At 39.4% G+C, this 12,871-nt stretch overlaps 3 protein-coding genes across 5 annotated transcripts; 1 reads left to right on the forward strand and 2 right to left on the reverse strand.

Moving 5' to 3' along the window:
* Nucleotides 1-683: 683 nt before the first annotated feature.
* Nucleotides 684-5,244, reverse strand: LOC124205520. Of its 3 annotated transcripts, none has more exons than XM_046602961.1 (9): nt 3,510-5,244; nt 3,325-3,441; nt 3,185-3,256; nt 3,032-3,106; nt 2,910-2,972; nt 2,013-2,078; nt 1,822-1,947; nt 1,613-1,762; nt 684-1,557 (listed from the first exon to the last, which is right to left on the reverse strand). In XM_046602961.1, exons 1-9 carry the CDS (start codon nt 4,726-4,728, stop codon nt 1,097-1,099), a joined length of 2,349 nt encoding a protein of 782 aa, XP_046458917.1. In that variant the 5' UTR covers nt 4,729-5,244; the 3' UTR covers nt 684-1,096. The 3 variants fall into 3 exon arrangements, with proteins under 3 accessions (XP_046458917.1, XP_046458918.1, XP_046458919.1); XM_046602962.1 differs by having other exon boundaries at nt 1,831-1,947; nt 3,510-5,193; XM_046602963.1 differs by having other exon boundaries at nt 1,613-1,744; nt 3,510-5,193.
* Nucleotides 5,245-6,517: 1,273 nt separating this feature from the next.
* On the forward strand, nt 6,518-8,611 carry LOC124205521. The gene is made up of 2 exons (XM_046602964.1): nt 6,518-7,389; nt 7,733-8,611. Exons 1-2 carry the CDS (start codon nt 6,675-6,677, stop codon nt 8,218-8,220), a joined length of 1,203 nt encoding a protein of 400 aa, XP_046458920.1. The 5' UTR covers nt 6,518-6,674; the 3' UTR covers nt 8,221-8,611.
* A 2,680-nt stretch (nt 8,612-11,291) lies between these two features.
* LOC124205522 lies at nt 11,292-12,353 on the reverse strand. The gene is made up of 3 exons (XM_046602965.1): nt 12,201-12,353; nt 11,816-12,137; nt 11,292-11,723 (listed from the first exon to the last, which is right to left on the reverse strand). Exons 1-3 carry the CDS (start codon nt 12,351-12,353, stop codon nt 11,545-11,547), a joined length of 654 nt encoding a protein of 217 aa, XP_046458921.1. The 3' UTR covers nt 11,292-11,544.
* Nucleotides 12,354-12,871: the final 518 nt, after the last annotated feature.

A 12,871-nucleotide genomic window follows, 5' to 3' on the forward strand; every position in this document is an offset into this window, starting at 1 on the left:
TTTAACAACCATTCAACTGTTGACGTTGACATCAACGTATTGTGAAATCATCACTATTGAGCCCCCAAACGATCGTGAATGACCGACCCTGGCACTTGGCGTTTAAGAACAAACGAACGTAAGGATCGTCGTTTGATTAACTAACACGACATATGGTTCAATTCAAAGGTTGGTCTCTGCAATGTCAATTGAGAGGCCAACATTTTGGAACATTTTTCGTATTTTTTTTTACACCGATGGCGTCCGTCCGTTTTTTGCGGGATTTACCGTGAAATTCTTTTATATTTTATTTTTTAATTAAAACCAACTTCTTTTTGTTTTGTTTTAACTTTTTAAAATGCGGGGAATATAAGCGATTTAGCGTTAATTTAATTTCATGTGATGTTAAGCTGCGATCGCCAATTAAATTGGATTTTTTTAAATTTTCTAAAGTGTTTTATCATCAAATCAAGTCCCCTGCCTTGGATTTTGCAAATAGACGCTTGAATTTGCGTTCAGCCCTGCACAACTATAATGAGAATAAAACTGTGAAAAGATTTGAAAAAAAAAAATCCAATCTTTTATCGAATTAGAAGCGAATGAATTTTCTCCCAATTTAGTCCACTCAGCATTTAATAAAAATCTGGCAATCACAAAATTGGTTTTTTACATGCCACGCCCACATTCTTAAAGATAGAACCGCGAAAATTCGTTTGTGTATTAAACATGTTTAGTTGCATCTACAGTTTAATTTTCGTAAAAAAATTATAATTCCTTCATGAATAAGAGTCGACCGAATTTTCTACCCTTCCCTATTTTTTTCTCCCATCCCATTTTGCGAACGTGAGAAAAAAATTAATTAAAATCTAATGAAATCAAATTTAAAAAAAGATAATCTCCCTTAAAGATAAACGAAGAGTGTAGAAGCAAAATTCGAACGAAATTTTCAAATTACAAAATAAATCCATTTTTAAATCTGGCAATTAAAATGAGTTTTTCATGTCTCCTGCCCATATTTTTAGAGATAGAAACAGGCGGCAGAATTTTTCTGGACGAGTGCACAACTGAAATATCAATTACATCCACAGATTAATTTTGGTAAAGAAAATTCTACCCCTTAATGAATTTCCTCCTCCAACATGAAACCCGTGAAATGGGTCAAGTGGTCACTGTCGTCATATAAAGACGAGAATGAACCTCGAATCTGCACCCAAACTCGATCGCCTTTTTTTAAATTCAACGTCGACTGGAGGGTAAACGGACTATATTGATCAACGGGAGCGTTATTCTCTTGAACATTACTCGCCCCGATTCGATGTCCGTTCAAATAAAGACGAGAATAAAAATTAACAGAAGATGAAGAATAAAGACGCGCCGTTCCCGCGAAAGAGAAAAAATAAATTCCCGGTCGCGGTGCCGTGAATATCCCCGACGTCAAATTCATGGCATTTCCCTCGTTCAAAACCGCCAAATCGAACGGGATCGGAATGTTTTCAGTTTTAAATGGCGAATTTCTCTGGACGTAGAAATGGACGGGCGCCGATTTGACGTCGGCGTATCCGATAAATTTCTGTTTGTCTGTAAACAAAAGAATGAGACGAACAATAACAAGCAAAAATAGCACACGTCGTACCATTTTGATTGGCAAAAAAGTTGCAGTAAATCATTTCCATCTTCTTTGATCCTTTGACAGAAAAGAATCCATTGACTTTTTGTCCCATTCGCTCCAGATCCGCACACGAGGTTGGCATTTTACCGATGTCAACTATTTCACTCGTTCGGGCTGTTAAATCAAATTCTTAAATTTATTTAATAAATTTTATTTACAATTTAGTACTTTACCTTTGTTACCGTTTGTTACAAAGTTTAATTTGGTCGCCAAATCCGCAACGGCGGACTTGGTGCTGTTCAACTCCGTCATCGTTGAGGCCAAATTTGTTTTTGCAGTTTCCAAATCATTTGAAGTTGCTGAACAATTTCATTCAGTTAAAACTAAAGCAATTTCAAATAATAATTAAGCAAATTATTTTTACCTCTCAGATCTTTTTTCAAATTTTCTTCAGCAACTTTTAATTCTTGACTTAATCGATCCGAATTAGCTACACAATAAATCAAGCCCCTTTGTGGCACCTTCGAGATTTTAAAAGTCTCTTTTCGTTTTTTTTCTTGATTAGGAAATTTAAAAATTTAGTTTTCGCAGTGTTCTCTGGGTTTGTCATGTTTTAATCTTACTGTCGCACCTCTTGTATCGAATTTAAACTCCAAAAGATTGATTCCGTAATAAAACTGTTTGAAACGTAGCACTTTGGCTGGATTCTGTTCGTCCTGCCCTCTAGTGTTCATTTTATCTCTACATGCTATAGAAAATGTCGTCTGCTGGGGAATCCAACTAAAAGTCAATCTGGGTGTCTTTTTCTTTTGCAGATATCTCGCGAACGAAGAAATCACACGATTTTTTTATTTGTGTTAATGTTAAAGGGATAGTTCTTCTTTCAATTAGAAGCAATCGCATTCTCTAAATTTTTGGCAAGCTATCTTTTATTTGTTTTAGAAGTTTTCCCTTTTTTGGGTGTTTTTTCCCCTTTATCACCCCGTTAATTTCGTTTACGCTTGTAAAAATTAAGTGACTTAGATGTAAAAACTAAATCTACGTCGAATGCGATAGGTCCCGTCGTGATCGGTGTATCACGAGAGCGTCAAAGTCCCGAAAACCGTTTTCGTCGCCCCCCGCCCAATTCCCCAGGGACCTCTCAGGGTTAATGGTATTTGGAGCGCTGTCGGAACTTTTGTTTCTTCAAATCTCTCACCCTTAAAAGGCGGTAAGCCTTCGGCTTTTTAAAATAAGAATTTTAAAAATCTCTCAGGGATAAAACAAAATTTAACTAAAACAACCTATTTTTCAAAAAAAATTGATTTGACGTGAAATTTACTTTTGAGTTCAGCTGACAGAATCCCGGTCGTGATTTTCGTTTCCGCCAATTCTTTTTCAGTCGCTAAATTTATTGAAAAAGTTTTGCATTGAATTTTTATCTAATTTAAAACAAAAGATTACCGTTTAATTTTTCAGATAAACCATCGACGGTTATGAGAAAATCTGCTCTCGTTTTCACCAACTCCTTTTTTGTCTCTGTTCGTAATAAAAAGCGTGAATGTTATGAGAAATTTTTTAAAATTACATTTAATTTCTAATAAAATAATAAATTACCATTTAACTTTATCGATAGATTATTGACATAAACCTTCGTTTCCTCCAAGTCGTTTTTGGTTTTCTCCAACTCTTGTTTAGTCAGTTAGTAATCACTCAAGTTAGTAGTTTTCTCAAATAACTTAAATAATTCTAAATACCTTCTAATTTATTAGTCGAATCTATTCGCGTGTTTGTTAAATCACTCTTCACCATACTCAGTTCGGTATTTGTTTTCACCAAGTTGTTCACAGTTGTAGTTAAGAGTTCAGTAGTGGCTGAAATTCAATTAAAATAATTCGATTTAAATTGAATAAATTTATTTTGTAAAATTTATTTCAAAAACCTTTGAGTTCCGCCTTTAAATGGTTCCATTCGTCAGTGACGGTAAATTCTGTGTGTTCCAAAAATTTTATCGGCGCCGACAGTTCGGCGGTCGTGTAACGAACCCGAATGTTACGATCCTGAAACCATTGAGAGTCGCGAAATTTTCCCAAATCGATTCTGCTCAATTGTATCGGTTTGGGCACGAATTTCTCTCCGTCCCATTGGACGTGATTTCGACTTTCTTGTAATAATTTTGCCATTTCTTCTTTAGAAATTTCGACCTGACTGGAACCATCAGATTCGTTTGTCATTTTCTCTGAAATGATTGAACTGATTCTGTCCACGTCGGCCCAACTGTTTGAGTCGTAATTGTGTTGGATTCTTCCTTTATTTTCTTCATCCGAGTTGTTTTTTGCAAGTTTCCATTTCTCATTAAAATTAACATTGCGGTGCTGTTCTTCTCGTCTTGTTGTCTCTTTACTACTCGAAGTTAATTTTCCTAATATTACTGACTGTTTCTCCACTTTTTGAAACATATCCGCCAATATCTTTTGAGTTTCCCTGTCCAGTTTGTTGAGGATTTCATTTAAAGTTTTCGTCGTCTTGTCCGGCCGGTAATTTTCCTCATTCCAGAAAACCGAGTCCCACATTTTGTCACTTTGTTCTCTTATGGTCGTCCTGGACGTTACGAGCAAATCCTTTAAAATATTTAAAACTTGAAACTCCGTATCAGGCGACCCGACCTCGGAGTCGTCAAATGTGTCCATTCGGATGTTGGTGGCCGTTTCCGTCAACATTTTCTTCTCGTCGTTGGCCGTCAGAAAAATTTCTTTTTTGTCTTCAAATTTCTTTAAAAGAGTCGAGACCATTTGACCGGAAGTGACACTGTCGATGCGGATGGTCGTCTGTTTGGTTTGCGACGTCTGCGATGACAAACTGTACAGGAGTCTGAAATGGTTTGAATGTTTGGGAACAGATCGCATTTCACTGGCCAGTTCGTCGCAGATTTTCTGGTCGTAACAAGTCAGAGAAAACCAAAGGGTTTTGCTTCTGTCATAATTCGTCCACACTGGCGATGGCGAATAATCTGTTGTGGGTATTTTGCTGGTGAGAATGACCTTATCCAAGGGGAGAACTCTCACTTTATTTGATTTGATTTGATGACCGACGATTTCATTTAAATGTTTCACAACTTCATTTTGGACTTTGTCGTTCCACATTTCAATGCGGAAGCTCATCTCTGGCTGTTTCGTGAATCTGTTGTAAATACTAACGGCGCTTGAGTGGTATCGGCGTGTTCATAAATTTCAATGAGAAAGTTGCCGTACTCCATAGAACTGAACGTGTCCGGCGAGATTTTTAGTTTCGCCCAAGAAGAAGAAGAAGCACCGAATGATTGACACTGACAGCAAACGGCCAAAAGAATGGTGAGGATCCATTTGATTGGGACCATTTCAGTAAAAACGTTTGAGAACTGGCACTTTGGGAAATTCTTTTCTTCAATTTTTCCCTTTTCTTTAATTTTTATCTTTCCTTCAGAATTTTGGAAATCAGTTTCACATAAAAATGAATTAGCTCTACCTTATCTGCAGATGATGAAAACTTGTGTGAACACAGAAACAATTGTAACGATATTTACTAGAATTCTATATGATTTTATTGACACGACTGTTGACGTACAAGTTTAAAACTGAATTGAGACTTGGACAGAAATACGATGGCAAACTCATTCGAATTGGGTTTTTCCCAAGGGTTTTTTCATTTGCGCGAAATTTAGTCCAACTTCGAGAGTTGAAAGATAAAATAGAAGTGTCATTTGATATTCCCGCCAAGGTTTTATAAACAGAACATCCTGTGTATGTAAAACAAGTTCTCAATTCTTTAAAACGCGATACACCAAAAAAATAAAAGAAAACAAGCTGGCAGATTAGATCAATTTCGAATGCCGGCACACATTTAAATTTAAAATCGATTTTTGGTTGCCACACCAACTGCTTTCAAGCCGCAACCTAGGCGCACCCAAAGTAATAGTTAAATGATCTTAATTACATAAAATTATTTCTTATACTTGTGCAGTGGATCGGATTTCTCTTGCCATTTTGTTGACTCAGTTAGGGCTCAAATATTTCATTTGTAGGAAGTAGGAACGACTTTAGATCAGGCCCGGTTTTGTAGGTCGCAACTCACTGACAGTAAATGTTGACGAAATTCCACATTTATTAGACAATTTAACTGATAAGAAAGTCACTCCAGCAAAGAAAAATAATTCTTTCATTTAGAAAAATTCAAATTTTACCCTTGTCCTTATTGGGTTAAAGAAATCTGGAATCCGTCTTGCTTTGCATTCTTTTTCGTGGCATATTAACAACCGTTCAACTGTTGACGTTAACATTGACGTCAACGCGTAATGTGACATATTTGCGGCATATTTGAAGTGAAATCATTGAGCCCCCCCCCCCCCCCCCAAACAAATGTAAATGACCAACCCTGGCACTTATTGGCGTGAGGTAGGCAGGAGATTCATCACCTGACATTTAAGACCAAACGAACGTCATCAAAGTTAAAAAAATCTCCATTTAATTACTTACACGACATTGTTTAATTCTTTGGTCTCTCAACATTTTGGTCTTTTCTTCGAAACTGAACGTTTTCGTCTTTTTTTTTCTTGACACGGCGGTGGAGTGGCCGTCCATTTCTTGCGGGATTTACCGTGAAATTCACATTTTTCTTTTTTAAAAATGAAACAACATTTTTCTTGTTATATTTTTGAATATAAGCGTTTCAGCTTTAAGTTCTATGGAATTCCAAGCTACAATCAGCAATCAAATTATTTTTTTTAGAGATATTGAATAAACCTGTTGTGTTTTCAAGGTGCGAAGGTCACTAGGTCGGTTTCCATGGCAATTTCAATTGAGAACTAGTGAAGCGTGATAAAAAAATAGACTTACAGAAAACAATCCAACCGGTACGCCATTCACACAGGGACATTGTGCACTAGCGAAAATAGCCACCCCCCAGTCCTAATAATCAAAAAAATTCCTAAAAGTTATCCAGCAGAGATCCGCGCATGCGAGAAAAACTCTACGACGCGCCTTGGATGAGAAAAGAAACGGGCAAACGCCCAGCATATCTCACGGCAGTGGACAGGCTCATCCTTTTAGTCTGTCCATCACAATAGTCCAGAATGGACGACCAACTGGCTTCCTTCGTCAACTCCAGCGCTCCGCATCATTCGCCGATGATTTCGTTCGATTTCAACGTCATGAAACAGAACCTCACGTCCGTCCAAGAGTTGTACCGTACCTCGGCCGTCACGGTGGCCATGTTTCTCAATTGCCTCGTCATTTTAGTGGTGAGCAATTCCCGCCAATTGCGTTACCCCCGTCACGTTTTCTGGGCGGCCGTTTCGCTCTTTGAATGTCTCTTTCTATTCGAATGCATCCTGGAATTGGTCGTTGTTAATAATCACGACGAACTGGCCTGCCGGATCTTTATTCTCCTCTGCCCGGTCGACTATTCCATCCTGTTGATTTGCCTGGCCATGGCCGCCTTCGACCGCTACTTGGCCATCGCCCGCTACGAGTGGTACAAGGAAACGGTCACCAATCGCGGCGTCGTTGCCACCGTTTCGGCCGCTTCGGTCGTGACTTTTGTCGTCGTGACGATTCCCTTCTGGACGGACCACCAGTCCATCTACACCTGCACCCTCAACTTGTCCCACGTCCACTGGGTGTACGTTTTGAATTTTGTGCTGGGCATCGTTTGCGTCCTGCTCCACGTCAAGATCTTCTTGGCATCGAAATCCGTCATCCGCCAGTATCTGCCCAGTTACCCCACGACGTCCGTCACTGTGACGTTCGTCAAGGACCGGAGTAAGATCCGGCCGTCCCTTTTCTCCGGTGAGTTGCGCGTAGACTTGGACTTTGACATTTTATATCTGGAAAAACTGTGCCCTGATAGTTGTTTGCCCAGTAATTGAATTATTTATTTACAGGTAAAATTCCCAAGTTGTAGTGTCTGAAGTGCTCTTTCAAATCAGAGTTAATGGATCCGTTCGGATGTGTAGCTACTTATTTTTATTCTGACTGACGCAAGTGATCAATTTTTAATCACTGCCGTTTGATCCGATTACAGTCAGATTCTAGACCGACTCGGTGAAACCCACGCAATGATCCTAATTCTAAATCATTTTTCTCAATTCTTTATTTATTTAAATCTTTATTTATTTATTTTTATTTTCAGGACCGGAAGGGGTGGAATCGTCTCCGGAAACGGCGGAAAGAGTTTTCATCACATTTCCGGAAAATGCCACCGCTTCCAAGTCGGATCACCTGGTCAGAATCGATCCTGGAGATTCGCCGGATCATCAAGGAACTGCTGACGGCCAGCATTCCAACGGTCAATCTTTTCTCAAGGAGCCTGGCGGGCAGACGAAAATCAACCGATTGGAAGTGCGGGCAGCGCTGGACATGTCCGTCAACGTCCTGCCCTTTTGGCTGTGCACATTTCCGGTCTCGTCTTACGCCATGGCCCTGTACTGGTGCGTCAAACTGGAAGGCGACTGCGACGCCGTTTTCCTGACGTGGACGTACATGTGGGACGTTTTCCTCCTGCACAGCATCTACAATCCCGTCATGTACATGTCGACGAGTACGGAATTCCGGCGGGCCCTCTCCCACATCGCCAGGAAGTTGATCAACACGTTCCACATTGAAGTGTACGAACATTGACGGGAGTTAATTGACACTTCATATCACTTGTTGCTGTGTCAAAAGATTTTTCGCGCTTATTTTCAAATGGAGAAAGTTGGGTCGACACGTTTGTCGGCGTTTAATTAATTTCAACTCAAACACATCAACTGCGTGTTTACTGTTTACTCTGTGGAGACATGCATGTGATGTTGTGTCACTAGAGATTTTTATTTGTCATTAACAAGTTGGTGTGTGTCGACTGTCGAGCGCTCCTACTAATCAGTTCCCTGCCGCAAACAGCTGCTGGTTGCAAACATTGACGAGTCCCTTATGAGTTCCTGTCTGTACTATACCTCGCGAAGCTCATTGGTCTTTTTTTTTCTTAATTATCAGACAGAGTTGCTTGTAAAATAATTATTTGTTGAGATGAGAATATGTTGGCGGTCGCGAAACTAATTTCTTGTATAACCGCACGAGTGGAGGATCAAATGATTTGAAATATTTATGAGGTTTAACCCCCTTGAAGAGATTTATTGACTGAATAATTGAATATATTTAATAAACGGAAGACAAGTGGTTACTCACTGAATAACTTACCACCGACAAATCCAATCAAACCCACAAGATGGACATAGCTGAGACGAGTTACAGTCTACGATATGATCCGCCAGACTTACGTCGAGTAAATAATAACAAACGATGGAAGGCAATACAATACCATTACTTAGCAAACAAGAAAACCCCGGTGGCAGCAACCCGGAGTGCTGGAAACGACCGCCCACCTGGTCGACGTCGTCAAAGTCAATTGTCCGGCATAAAGGAATTCTCCCATTTCTTTCTTGTTTCGACACATTTTTCTTCAGTTCTTCTTCTTTAGACGAACTCATCTCGACCGATTGAACTGTCGGCCGTGGCCGCCGCTCGGAGTGGACACTATGGCGCGTCCATTATTTCGATTGACGTATCGATTCAAGATCTTTCCAACTTGAAAAGTATAGCGGATGAATTTAGTGCTGAGCTGACGTTTTGGACTCGAGTTTAGGATTTATTGGGAATTGGCTTTTATCGATTTCCGGGTTGCGTTTATACGACGGTAGGCCGGGATACATGACACCTGATACTTATAGACATGTCCACTCGGATGTAACCCTTAACAGTTCTCAGAAGGGGATTGTATAAGTCGAGTCGGTGAACTACCGTAAAAGCGTATTTCTTGTTGCTGATCCTTGAGATCCGTAGTTGTTGATCCTTAGCAGGATGTTGCCGGGCATTTGACTTGGGTATGTCTTTGTGGGCAATCACGATACGTCCTAATCCTTGATTCTTTTCATTTTGATCGGGTGAAACTTCTATGTACTGCTCTGAATGCCCTTAAAAGGATCCTGATTGTCGAATAATTCTCCGCTTGACTCCTCGTCATTCCGGGAACGATTTTACAGTTTTAATGGAATGTCTTGAACTTTACCAAAGAGACTGTTACTTGTGAATGGGTGTGGGTCGGATTGGTCTTGAGAAACGGAAGTAAGGGTCATTAGTTTCTAAAGGATCGTAGTGAAAAGGGATCGTTGATAATTATTGATTACGAACTTTGACGGCGGCGGCCACCAAACCAGTTCCTTCTGCCGTTGGGATATCCCGAAAATCAATACGAATTTCATCTATCAAAACCCAAATTTAATTTAAAATCCTGAAAAATTAAACAAAAGCTCATGAGAAATTTTACTGAATTTAGACGACTTGTTAAAAACAAAGTCGTTGACACTAAAAATTAAAGAAGAATGATGTTCTTATATGGGTCACATGAAATATCCACATGACTATTTTGATAAAACTGGAGTCCTTGAAGTATAAATGGAAGACTTATGGCCTCCATTTAGTCACTATCAAAATGATGGATTTTTCATATTTGTTTTGAACACATTTTAAATTGAGTCAATTTCAAACTTTTAGACTATTTATACATGTTCTTTTTGGGATGGTGGTCTCAAACTTTCCCGCCAAGTGGAACGCTTCGTTAAATCGCTAGCTGTCTATACCCGTTCAACTTTGTATGCTGAGCGATGGTATACCAATTCACGCCGAAAATGTATTATTTTCCTAGTAATCGTACAAAAGTATACAGGGAAACTTTTTGGGTTTTATTTTATTTCTATAGTGGCGGATAGTTAAAAACATTTGTCTGTGAAATTCTGCTGTTCTGAAAGGTTACCAAGTACTTTGCCAGCACGCTAATTGGACGTCTATAACAAATGACCAGCAACAGGCCGTTGCCAACCCCCCCGTTTGAAGCTGTTCAATTCTATTTTAATTAGGTTGCCGCACGCGCTTCGTTCAATCGATCGACAATGTTTTAGAGACGGCCTAATCAACCAAACGGAAACAATAACACGTGTGTTGCCCAGCCCACTCTCGAACCACGAAAAATATCGTCAAGGACGCGGCGGCCTTTTAATTTCTTTTCTTGTTTGCAAATGGCCCGGCAGTAAATATCTACTCGATGCCAAACGACTTTTCAATTGAACTACACCGAGCAGAATTAATTGCATGGGCAACAATAAAGAACTTGTATATTTACACCCAATTGACGAAATAGCCAAACCCTGCAGTTAATCAATTAACATTATTCTATAGTAAAGTGGGAAAAAATTGGCAAAATAACCAAAATTGTTAAATTATTTTAATTTGTTTGAAAATAAATAAATTTCTCAAAGTGATGCGACAATTTCCTCCTCCAACATGAAACCCGTGAAAAATATGTTGGAATTTTGGTTGTCGTACAGATAGATTCCCGGTGCAATGGCAGTAAAAGGGCAGTCAAATCGCAGAAAACCGATTCCATCATTTTGACTCCTTTGATGGAATAAAATCCGTTGAGGGTGTGGCCACATGATCCTGGCAGGAATTTGGCAATAATCCAGTGAAGGATCCTGTTCCCGTACACTCGAATCGACCCAGCGTGTGGACGCCGGACGAGGTTTCCAGTTGAGTTCTGCCGAAATTCAAACGCGGGTAACGGGTAGAACATGTCAGTGATGACACCTGTGGAAGCGCACGCATTATGGTTTTTAATTTAATTAAAAAAGTGTTGGATTGCAACCGCAACTCACCGCTGTCGACTAATTGAATTGGTGAAATCGTATCACAGTTGCATTTCACCGCTAAACCGACACAGTTTCCATCGATTCCGCACTGGCAGGTGTGAATTCCGTACGTGTTACTTCCGGCCCAAAAGTATTGCGGATTTCCTTCTCTGTCGTTCCACCGAGAATAGGCGACGCCATTTAACTCGAACGGGGTGTAGTAGCAATCGTACTAATAAAATTATCGAACGAATAGAGACATGATTTATTATACGAGAATTAATTAATTAAATGATATACTGACTTTAACGAATTGATGACATTCAGTTGATAGTTCGGCCAAAGCTTTCATCGGTCCAATGGACGCGTTGTAGTTGATTAATCGTGAATAACACCCGGGGTCTGCGCAGTGACCCACATCCAATGAAGATTCACTGTCGTGTAAAATGGATGTCGATCCTGCCCAAAAATAAAGATGAAAAATTAGTTTTTATTCTTTTACCCAATTGAAATCAATAAAAAGGGTCTTCATGTTCGACACACTTTATCTGATAATGTCATGTCACAATAAACGTAAATTGGGTCATCGCCGAGGCCTTGCCCGTCCTGATCGATCCATTGCATTCCGGATGGAAGTGAAGGATCAGTCGCGTGAAGTTCTCGGCATGTCCTTGGAATTCCGCTCTTTCCAGCCGAGTGAATTGCAGTTTCGCCATTATTTGGAGATGATTTCCAACCGGTAGCAGAAACCGGAAGTTCGGCCGCTTGTAACAAGGAAGTTAGGATCATTCCTTGCTCTTGGATATTGACTTCCAGTTGAAAATTTTTGGCCTCAAGTTGCGTCAACTTAAACGTCAAATCTTGTCCAAGTTTATTCTGTCGTAGAAGTGAATGTTAAACCCACAGTGAAATTTCAATTAAACTAAACAGTAGACTTACATTCAGTTGGAGTTGAGCCTCCAGTTGTGTCACCTTTGCTTCAAGTTGGGCGATTTTAGCCTCAACTTTGGCTGAGAGTCTAATTTCTAGTTCTTGCAGTTCCAAGGTATAAATGCGGTAGAACAAAATCGTCCAGCAACTCAAAATTAACATCAAACTGTGAAACGAGCCATTTTTACTCGATTTCTTTTACAATGGGTCAGTTAGTTTTCCCAACTGAGCCTTATTTATAGAATCCATTTGGAGATGAGATAATAATATCATGTGGAGTCATCGTGTGTACGTAATATGTGCGCATAATTCTGTACCCATCTGATATAATAAAATTTATTTGAAACATTATAAATAGGGAGAGAAGACAGAATGACAAATTGTAGTTACATCATTTCTTTGGCTTATCTGTTGATCATGACTTGCATTAGAATAAAATCTTATTTGACAACTGTCACGTGAGTGGAACGAGACAAAGTTTTTCACGATTCCAGTCATCAGTTTAAAGAAAAGAAATTTGGCCAAAATTGAGGTGGCTTTGGTGCCAAACCGATTAACGATAATTGAGAATAAATTTTGGAAATAATTTTAGATATTTACAACTTCGGGACTTTTATACTTGTACATTGCGAATATAGCCAGTGCTTTTACTGCGTTAGGGGTAATATAAAGTAACTCAG

This window comes from Daphnia pulex, chromosome 10 (genome assembly GCF_021134715.1).
Source record: "Daphnia pulex isolate KAP4 chromosome 10, ASM2113471v1".
Classification (NCBI taxonomy): Eukaryota; Metazoa; Arthropoda; class Branchiopoda; order Diplostraca; family Daphniidae; genus Daphnia; species Daphnia pulex.